The sequence below is a fragment of the Equus quagga genome, chromosome 8 (genome assembly GCF_021613505.1).
Source record: "Equus quagga isolate Etosha38 chromosome 8, UCLA_HA_Equagga_1.0, whole genome shotgun sequence".
Taxonomy (NCBI): Eukaryota; Metazoa; Chordata; class Mammalia; order Perissodactyla; family Equidae; genus Equus; species Equus quagga.
In genome coordinates this window covers 69,149,249-69,160,251 of record NC_060274.1, presented here as the reverse complement: position 1 = coordinate 69,160,251, position 11,003 = coordinate 69,149,249, and the positions used below count along the sequence as shown (strand labels likewise).

The 11,003-nt window shown below is 39.2% G+C and overlaps 1 protein-coding gene across 1 annotated transcript in view; it reads right to left on the bottom strand.

The window, feature by feature from the left end:
- Positions 1-831: 831 nt before the first annotated feature.
- The window catches only part of PHF14 (PHD finger protein 14), a 200,625-nt gene continuing 190,453 nt past the window's right edge, over positions 832-11,003 (bottom strand). The window contains exon 18 of the mRNA XM_046670112.1: positions 832-1,197. Within this exon, the coding sequence (XP_046526068.1) occupies positions 1,174-1,197 (24 nt within the window). The 3' untranslated portion in view covers positions 832-1,173. The remainder of the gene's footprint in view (positions 1,198-11,003) is intronic.

The following is an 11,003-nucleotide window of genomic DNA, read 5'->3' as shown; positions in this document are numbered from 1 at the left end:
ATGTCCTAGCCCTATCCTGGGACATACTTCATTTTGCTTTAATTACCCATGAGGAGACTTTTATTTATGAATTTATTTGCCCATTTGTGGCAGACTGTATTTTCCAAAGGCGGATACATCAATTTCTTCCTTCCCATAAGCTCCCCTTCAATGTGAAAGTAAAGAAAGGAAAACCTGGTTTGTGAAAGGATTTGATACCCACTCTTATGGTCACTCACTTTCTCAACGTGGACACCAACGTTTCAAATTGTCCTTTTGTTTGTCATCTAGAGATTTACTGGAGACGGATGGGAGGGATGCCTTTCTTTTGTAAAATGGGAAAGGAAAACTTGAAGACTCCTCCCCTGGAGTATTCTCTGGCAAGTTTGTTTGGGAAAAAGAATACAAACAAGTAAGGATCTGGAAATTGATTCCCCTAAAATGACCACATGCAAGTACCTGTTGAAGGCTATTGCTCTTTGTGGCCACTAATTTGTGGTGCCATAATTTGAAAACTAGATTTCTAAGACATTACTAGAAGTTAAAAAATCAAAATGTGGCTTGGCTCCATAATGGAAAAAAATTTAGGTGACTCTGATGTGACAAAGCTTCTTCACTGAATTTCTCAGAATACACTGTGACTCTCTGTGGGGGTGGAGGATATAGAATGCAGCATTCCTCAAACTGATTTGGCTGTGAAACCTTTTTTTTTCTTCTGTGGAGCCTGATATGAGAATAATATTCAACTAACCATGTTTTTAGAAGCACTGACTGTATTAGCTATCTATTGCTGTGTAAGAAATTACCACAAATTTAGCTTAAAACAAGACACATTTATTATCTCACAGTTTCTGTGGGTCAGGAGTCAGGGTATACTTTGCTTCATTTTCTGCAAGGCTTCAATCAAAGTGTTATCCGGGATGGGTCTCATTGGAATGTTTGACTGTGACAGGGTTCATTCCAGTCAGGTTGTAGGCAGAATTCATTTCTTTGCGATTGTAGGACTGAGGGCCCCATTTTCTCACTGGCTGGTGGCTGCAGGCCATCCTCGGTTCCTTGCAACTTGAGTCTCTTTTCATCAAAATCAACAAGTGAGCAGAGAGTCTCTTCACAAGGTGGATGTTACCATCTTATGTAACGTGATTACATAAATGTAGTGATGTTCATTCCATCATCTTTGTTGAAATCAGTTGATTAGAAGCAAGTCACAGGTCTCACCTGCACTCAAAGGGAGGGGATTACACAAAGGCATGAATATCAAGAGGTAGGAATCATGGGGGTAAGAACTGCAAAATTCTCTGCACAAATGATTATATCCACCACCCACACTGAGACATTTGAACAAACTCTAGCGTGGCTTCTATCATCTCAAGGCTGCGTCCCTAGGATGCCAACTCAGCCCCATTAAAATGGCTGCCTGAGAAAGCTGAGGGCTGCCAGAAGAAATTATTATTTCTTCTAGCTAAAATCTGACTACAGGCTTCTGATCTCCCATTTTGTAAAGTGCGTACTTTAGAAAACTTGCAATTGTAAATCTTTTCTCTGTTGCTTTGAGACATCTATTTTTTACAACCCAGGAATGTCTTTCTCAAGGAACTGGGAGCCATCTCTTTGAAATGTAATCATCAAGAAAGGGTCCTTGTCTCCCAGTCTCCATGGGATGGTAGGAGCCTAACTTCAATAAGCCATCAGTTAGTAGATACAGATAGGCCTGATTACACTGACCAACTTCCCCTCACAACATCCTTCAGTCCTTTTATTTATTTATTTATTTTTATCACACCAAGTATTTAAAAGGCTTCCTGCTTTTTGCTTCAGTGGAGTTGAACTCAGTTTATACTGGAGTCTCTTTCCCCTACGGCAGTAGCCTGAGTAAAATCTGTCTTACCACCTTTGACAAATGTCTGACTCTATTTTCTTAGACAGGGGAAACCTTAAGAGTTTACCTTCCACAGTTACCTAGAAGTTTTGGTATCATCTTGCTTTCCATTCTAACATGTCTAGCCTAGCAAAGCTGACCTTCAAAGAACTTTTGTGGGTTATGTGTTTGTAGAGTAGCTTGGGTATTTCTCCTCTTATATAATAGACACGTTCCTAAAGAGTGGTAACTTTTAAAATAAATTTTAAAAAATTAAAGCACTAGGAGAATTTGATATCGAAATGAACCACAATCAGAGAAGTACAGTCTGGGTTGTAGGTCTGGCTCTGTGACATAGAGTAGCCTGGTTGGTTAGTGGGTGGAAATGAATTCTCTTGGTGGTGGCTGTGATTACCTTTAGGCACTTTAAGAGAAAAAAATTAGTTTCAGCCTCCTAGAAGAGAGAAACTAAGCTGAAATTGAGTAACACACCATTCCTTCCTACTCCAGCCCCTCAATGGGAGTTCAGACTTTTTCCCTTGAGGAGTCAGGAGAACCCCGAGCTAAGAAATATTCTGCTCATCTAGCTCAAGCTTGAGGTAGAAGAATTGATAAAATACAAAGAGGCCGTGGAATTGGGACTCTGTAGGAAGTACGATTGCCAAGCAAAGGCACATATGGTTTTGGGATATTTACGTGAGCCTTCAGTTAAAGAGTCTCTCTCAGGCAGCTTTAGATCTAGAAGTGGTGACTGTACATGTGTTTCCTCTGGCATCTCCACTCGGGCTGACAGTCAACCAAAGAGCAGGGGTGTGCTTCTTGTGGTTTCCTGAAAGAAGTGGTCACTGGCTAGCAGACATCTCTCCTCTGACCCTATAGGACCAGTTCCTCTGCATCTCTCCCAAGCCTGTACCTCCAGGCCAGCTTGTCAAAGGGTAAATGTGATTCGTGGAACATGATGTACTAAACCAGGAAGAAAAAGACATTGAACAGGTGTTGAATGAGTACAGAGCAAGAGGGTTTTGTCCGTGGTGATGTTTAGTTTTATTTTTTAAGGGAAGCTCACAGCCTCTTTTATGTTTTATCATATAAACTATGTACACCAAGACCTGAGATTTCCCTTTGTCATTTTCTCTGTTCAGTGAACTTCACAAAACGCAAACCTTTACAAGCCAGAGAAATATATCTTCCTTGTACATGCTTAGAATTTTTAAAGACCAATCTGTGTCTAACTTTTTCTTCTCAAAGTTTTCAAAATAGCATTACTTTTGATTTTATCCTTTATAAAAATTAATGGATTTCAATCTGTAGGACTGTTTTAAATCAGCAATTAATTCCCTAGTTTTGTATTACCTTTAGTATTTCAAACTACATCATTTCTGTCATTGTAATACCATTATATAGTATCCTTGAAAAAACAATTCTTGAAGAAAAATAATATGATTGCAAAGCCACATTAGCTCTAAAATGAAATTAAATTCTATATAGAACTTTGCCTCCTCTTTTATATTTCATTTTCCCCCCTGAGATTTAGAGATTTAGACCTACTTTTTAATAAAACTTCTTCTCATATGGACAAATTCATTTATATTTTTTGATCCATTAGTGATTTGGTTCTAGATTCTTCACTTTAACATTGTTCTGGCCACATTAAGAAGTTTCAGGTGTTGCTCTGAGTGCTGGTAAAGTTGTAGATTCTGGCCTAAGAGCTTGCACCTTAACTACCTCCTCATTGAGGCCCTCTGCAGACAGTCATACTCTTCACGCTTCGAGTTTCCATCACCATATGTATCGTCTCTGAGCCACATGGCTAATATTACTAGCTTTCGTTTTCTTTTCATACTAGATTATAATACCTTTTAAGCTTATTTGACAGTAAAATGTTTTAATGAAATTATAAAGGATGAGATAGAGAAGATATTCCATAAATTTGGAACTATTTGGAAAAAAAGTTATTTAATATCTATCATGTACCAGAACACTGTCATTTCCATTACTTACATAATTTTCATGTAGTAGATAAGTCTTAGTGATCCTCGTCTGGGAGAAATGTCTCCTTCCAGAGGCCCTAGCTGTCATTATGTTTGTAGCCTACCACTTCCTTCTCTCAGCTGATTGGATATGAGGAAACATGTGACTTGAGAACTGGGCCAATCAGAATACCTCTTTTGAGACTTTGGCATTAGTAGAAGTTCCTAGAGTTAGACCATCAGGGGCCTGATATGGTTAATTCAGAACCTATGCTGATGAGTAATCAGAAAGAGAAGGTTTTTACAGAGAGAGAAGGGAACAAATTTTAGGTAAGAAAAATAGGTGGAAGGCCACAGAGGAATGCTGCCAATTAGCCACCCTGATTCTTGAAGACTTTTTAATTCCCCATTCCAGCCTGTCTGAGGCTTTCTGGAGCTTGGGTTCTGTGAGACTTCCGTGTGCGTACATATAAAATCTCCCTTTACATAAATAAGCGTGAGTGATTTTATTCTTTACGAACGGACTATATCTGACTAAGTAATTTCACAACAATCCTGAGAAAAACTATATTTGAAAATTAAGGTTGATTCTTGTTTTAAAAACAGTCGACTGAACCCGTGTTTCTCTTTGCTGCTTCTCCAAGACCCAGTAAAACTGCAGTAAAGAAATAAAAGGATTTGGAATCAAAGGGACAAGGATAAAAATAAAATCTAATTTTGGAACAATGGAAAGAGCATGATGAGTGATAACTGTCAGCCAAGCAGAGAAGGTGAGGCCCGGGTGCCTAAGTAAAGGAGGATAAGAAGAGACCAGTATGTCTCAAATCCCAGAAAAACTCAGGAAATGAAACCTCCAGGCATGATGGGAGGCTTGAGTGAAGAGTGAAGCTGAAAAGAACACGAATGAAGAGCATACATCTAGATGCCCTTCCCTCACCTGCATAGTCAGGTGAGTGTGCCTCCAGCTGAAGAAAGGATGTTCTTTCCCTGGCGAGAGCAAACCAGAGAGTCTCCAGATGGAGGGACAGCAGGCTCAGAAGGACGGAGGGGAGGCTCCCTACTGACCACAAGAAGGTGGAGTGAGTTTACATGTGGGGCCATGAGACTCTCTAGCCCCGCCAGAGCACTCACCCCTGGCATACCGTCCTGAGACACATAGTTCCGGGAAGGAGGCGGTGGCGTTGTTCCTGGAGGAAATGACCAGCCTCACAAAAGAGAATCAGAGGCGCTAAGATTTGGAGGATTCTCCTATCAAAGCCCCCTGGGGTGAAGCTTGCCAGCCTGCCAGCTGCCCCATGTACATAGCACCCACTCTTTAAGTAAGAGCGGGCAATCAAGGATTTCCAGACATTTGAGGAAAGCCTTCAACATAAATGGGGAGGAAAAGGGAGAAAAGGATATTTGGGGGAGCCGAGGGGGAAAAAGAGACAATGCAAGATAACCTTGCTTAGATGCAGGTTTGGAGCAATGGGTATTGATGAGGAAGTCTGAATTATCCAGAGCAGAATGTGGAACTGAGAGGAAAGCTTCATTAGATGAAGAGGGGAGTTCAGAGACCTCAGCCATGTGAGACAATCGCCTCAAATGAGGAAAGATAGGTGCCTGAATCTAACAAGAGGATGCTCCTAGTTCTGAAAAGCAGGAGCTAGAAGGATATTTAATGATACAAAAAGAAAGTTGGGAGGCCAGCCCCATGGCAGAGTGGTTAAGCTTGTGCACTCCACCTCAGTGGCCCAGGGTTTCATGGGTTCGGATCCCCAGCAGAAACGTTGCTCCGCTCGTCAGGCCATGCTGAGGTGGCGTCCCACATAGCATAACCAGAGGCACTTACAAATAGAATATACAACTATGTACTGGGGGACTTTGGGGAGAAGAAGAAGGAAAAAAAAAAAGAAGATTGGCAATAGATGTTACCTCAGGTGCCAATCTTTAAATAAAAAAGAAAATTGGTTTATTGTAATGGAGGAACAACTGACTGACTCCATCATAGTTAGAGAAAGGCACTCAGGGATGTTAAAAAATGACTTCACAAACAACAACCCAATAGAAAAATGGGCAAAAGATTTGAATAGGCACTTCAGCAGAGATTATATACAGATGGCAAATAGGCACATGAAAAAGTGTTCAACCTCATTAGTCATGAGGGAACTGCAAATTAAAACTACAATGAGATGCCCATTTGAATGGCTAAAGACAAAGCAAAACAAAGCAAAACAAAACAACAAATACCAAGTGCTGGTGAGAAGGCGAAGATACAGAGCAACTGTAGCCATCACATATTGCTGATGGGAATGTAAAATGTTACAATCAATCACCTTGGCAAACACTTTGGTTGCATCTTACAAAGTTAAATACACACATGCGATCCAGCAATCCTAATCCTAGGCATTTACCCAGGAGAAATGAAAATTACATCCTCACAACCATCTGTACACAAATGTTTATAGCAACTTTATTTGTAATCATCAAAACCTAGTAACCACTCCAAGTCTCTCAACTGGTGAATGGATAAAGAAACTGTGGTACGTCCATACAATGAACACGACTCAGCAATAAAAAGGAATGAACTCCTGACATAGGAAAAAACATGGATGAACTATTTCAGGTGAAAGAAACCCCACTCAAAAAGCTACATACTGTATCATGCCATTTATATGATATTCTGAAAAAAGCAAAAACTCCTGGGACAGAAAACAGGTTAGAGGTTGCCAGAGGTTAGGGGTGGGAAGGAGACATTAACAGTTGGCTAAAAGAAGCATAAGGGAATTTGGGGGATGATGGAACTGTTTTCTGTCTTAATTGTGGTGGTAGCTACACGACTGTATAATTTGTCAGAACACACAGAACTGCACATTTGAAGTGTGAATTTTACTAAATGTAAACCATAACTTTTAAAAATGAAGGGAAAATGAATGAGGTTTCTGGTTTGAATGACAATTGGAGAGTGGTGTTATTGAGGTTAATAGGAAAGCTTGGCTGGGCAGCAGACAAGCCCCAAAGGAAATAAGGGCAGACTCTGCCTTGGTCAACAGAGCTCGAGGCAGCAGAAACGCAGAGAGTTAGTATGGTCAAGGTAATGGGGGCTTTTTATTGTTGACTGGTATTCCATTGTATAAATATACCAGAATTTATTTATCGATTTGCCAGTTGAGGGACATTTGAGTTGTTTCTAGATTTGGGCTATTAGGAATGAAGTCTCTATACACATTCATGTGGCTACTGAAAGATCTGAGCAGAAAAGCAGGTATCTACGTTCCTAAAATGTAAATCTGATCATGTTATTCCCCTGATTAACATTCTTCACTGGTTCCTTATTGCCTGCAGCAGTGATTATGCACTGTGACGGCACATCAGGATCACCTGCAGCGATTTTCAAGCTGGTGGGTGCTCGGCCCACCCCCAGAGATCCTAATTGAATTGATCATTGGATGGGGTTCAACTGTCAGTTTTTTTTAAAAGTTCCTTGTGTGATTTTGTGATTTTATTTAGGCTTACATCTTTTTTTTTTAAACAGCATTACTGAGATATAATGCACATGCCATACAATTTATCCATTTAAAGCATACCATTCAATGGTTTCTGGTACATTTCATTATGGATTTTTAAAATTCTGGTAACAAATATATATAACACAAAATTTTCCATGTTAAAGGGTATAATTCAGTGGCATTAATTCTATTCACGATATTATACAGCCATCACCACTATTTCCTTATTCTCATTTGATTCTGATACATGTCCAATTCTACAGAACTAAATCTAAGTGCCTTAGCAAACCCTCAAAGCCTTTCACGAGAAAACCTTGTCCTATCTTCCCAGATGCAGCTCCTACCACTTCCTGCCCTGCATTCTCTTGGATCCCGACACGCTGATTTGTCTTTAACCTTTGAAAACTCTTTACCTTTTCACATTGCTATTTCATTTCTCTATTCCCACAAATACTTCTTCTAAAATCCCATGTGTTCAAAGCCAGCCTCAAGTATTATTTTTGTGGAGTGTTTTTCTACCTCTGGGCTTATTTAGTTGCTCCCCTCTCTGATCTATAGCACGTTTACCAACCTCTATTGGAGCACTTATCACGACCATTTTCTATGTCCGTTTTTTGTCTCCCGCATCAGATTCCCTCTCTCCCTCAAATGGTGAGCACTCAAATGGCAAAGTTGCAATGTGAACATCTAAATCCATGAGGCAGTTCTTGGAGAAGAACTGTCAAGAGGAGCCACTCAATCCACTTCAGATAGTGATGTGAGTGAGAAGTAAATTTTGTGGTTTTAAGGCACTGAGATTTCAGGGATTGTTTGTTTCCACAGCATAGCCTAGCCCGGCATGACTAATACACTCATGAAAAATTCATTCACCGTATTCATCAGTTGTTCTTCTCTGATATAACTAATTGAAGAATGTGGAACACCACAGGAAAGAGATGCTGGGTTTGAGGGGAGGTTAGAGAGAGCTTGAGTTTAGAGGAGTCCAGGAAAGATGCAGGTGTGAAGGAAAGGTCTTGAGCAGAAGCTGTTCCCCAGGGAAGAGAGACCTGGGCTGAGACAAGGGAAGAAGGAACTCGCAAATTGGGTGTGTCTAAATTCAGTGTCTAAGGGCACTGAAGACAAACAGCCCACTAAAACCTTTTGCATAAGACTGTTTCTGACTTCGGGAATGAGACATAATCAAATGTGAAATTTCAAATCCCAAATCGATACTTGCCAAAAAGATACAGTCTAAAAAAACCCAGCAAGAATCGTAACCCTGCACAGATGTTCCATTTGTTAATTTGATTTTTACTAACAAGATGCATTTTTGAAGGCATTGCTGAATGCACCAGTTTTATCCCTCATTAGTATAATCAGAAAGAGATCTTGGTTCAACAGTGCTCTGGAGATTGAGACATGTTCTCCTTTATGATTTGCAGCTCTGATTAGTTCTATTTTTCTGCCTAAGGTGCAAAAATGCAAATGTGAGTTTAGATTCTGTGTAATTTCTGCTTCTTACATCATCACCACTAAAAAAAAAGTTCAAAATAAATATCTTCTTTTAAATCTCACTAAAAATGTGGCCTGAAGTGCACGAGGCAGTATATACTGTTCTTCAATCTTCAATTACCACATCAAGCTATTGACTGTCTCACATTATTAAAAAACAAAGCAAAATGTGCATCTTTCATAGAAAAACATGTACAAATTAAACATACCCAATCAGAAATGAATCATTGAAAGGAGAAAAATATGTATTAAAAAACACTGCAGTCTTGGATCTGCTTTACAATAATTCAGAGAAAGAGTGAGAGAGAGGAAAAAAATATGGATCAAGTAGGCATAGCAAAAGCTTAATAATTGTTGAATCTCACTTAGTACATGGGGATTCACTGTACTCATCTCTTCACTCTTGTGTATATCTGAAATTGTTGATGATTAAAAGGTAGAGCGATCATAAACTTACAGATAAGACACTTTAAAAAATTTGCACAAATTTAAGGACATACCCTATAGAATTAGGTTCCTTAATCACAGAATTTCATTGTGTAATGTCGAAAAATGATAATGATATTTTGAAAATAATAGGTTTGATTCTTTCTCCAGAGCTCTTTCACATATGCTATTTCATCATGGAGGATAGAATGACAGATTCCTGCAGTGGTTATTACCTCTTTCTGATACTATTTAAAAAGCTGCCTTTCTCATTGCCCTGAAATCTGAATATCCCGAAAGAATTCATCTATCTTTAAAAGCAACAATAATCTTGTGTCACCTTTGGAATCAGACTCAATATTAAAAATGATAACGTTTGGAACCGACATGCATCAGGGAGATCCACATTTTCTGCTCTTCACATATCAACAAGGAAGGTTATCATATTCAGAATTACATGCGCAACATCTGATTCAATTATCTTTTGTTTTCTGGAAACCATATCTATTGATTGATTGTTGCCTGAAATATGGACTTGAAAATAGTGATTTTTTACTCCATTGACAGTATCAATAAAGGTAGGGTGTATCTTATATTCTAGAGTGAGATATTTAGCATGCTGTAGGTGTAAATGAAAGACATAAACCAAGAAACAAAAGTGAACCTTTCTAATGTTAATGCGCTGGTGGCTGTGTTGTTATGGGCCTAATGATATCAAGTGCGCACAAGAAGACATAGGTGCCATGCTGGGAAACCAATGATCTCGCTCTCATCTTGACTGCAGGCAACGAATATCTCATTAAAGCTATAAATTTCTTGAGTCTGTTCCCAAATTTAAAACCCTTAAGGAAAATGGCTTTCATGGTTCAACAGTTTTAAAAGGTTGTACTCACTTGGCTTTGTAACAAGGAAATTAATAGTTTTTGTAAAACAAATCAGAATTATGCCATAGTTGCTTGTGTTCTCATGCTGTTGCCGTTAGCACTTAACTTCCTCTCTGGATAGCAAAACCATGGACTCCACATTGAATTCACCACGGGGAGATGTTTATTACCTGCTATGACTGCTCAGGATAGTCTGGGATGGGATTGAAATTTGCTCATTCGTGGCTATGTAAAAATTGTTTTCTTGAGGTAATGTGAAGTGGAGTAGGTTTCTAATCAACCTCCGCTATTCAGAGTGAATCTTATTTAGCCACTATCAGGAGGACTAAGTTCTCCCGTCCCATGCGTGCTAGCACCCAACCAATAGAAATGTGTGCAGGCCTCAGGAACCCAAGGCATTGGGAAATGTCAAAGCAATTAACTGGACTTGTTTTTTCTTTCTCAATGGATTTTGGAATAAATCTTATGTAGCCATGTGAGAGAAGCATTTGTAGGAAACATTCTCCTTTTTTTGTTCTGTATGCATTCAACTTAAAGAAAAACCGTTTCTTGCATCTGAGAAAATGACAAATTATAATGGATGTAAGAGAGTGCAGACGTATCAAATACCTGCAACTGCTGATGCTCAGAGGAAAGTCATTAATGATTGTTTTACAGAAAAATATACATACACAAAATGAGCAATAAGAATATAATTATCGCTTTCCAAAAAATATTAGAGAAGCAAAAGATTCACCCAGACTCACCTCATTTCATCTGGATGATCAGAAAGTTACAAATGAAAAGCTGTTAGACCCTTGGAAGAGCATGCCCTCGTTGGTGTGTGTGGACATGAAACTCAAAGAAGTTCATAGACACTTGAAACAAAGCAGTTGACACACTCAAAGGTGGAGCAACTGGCAAACAC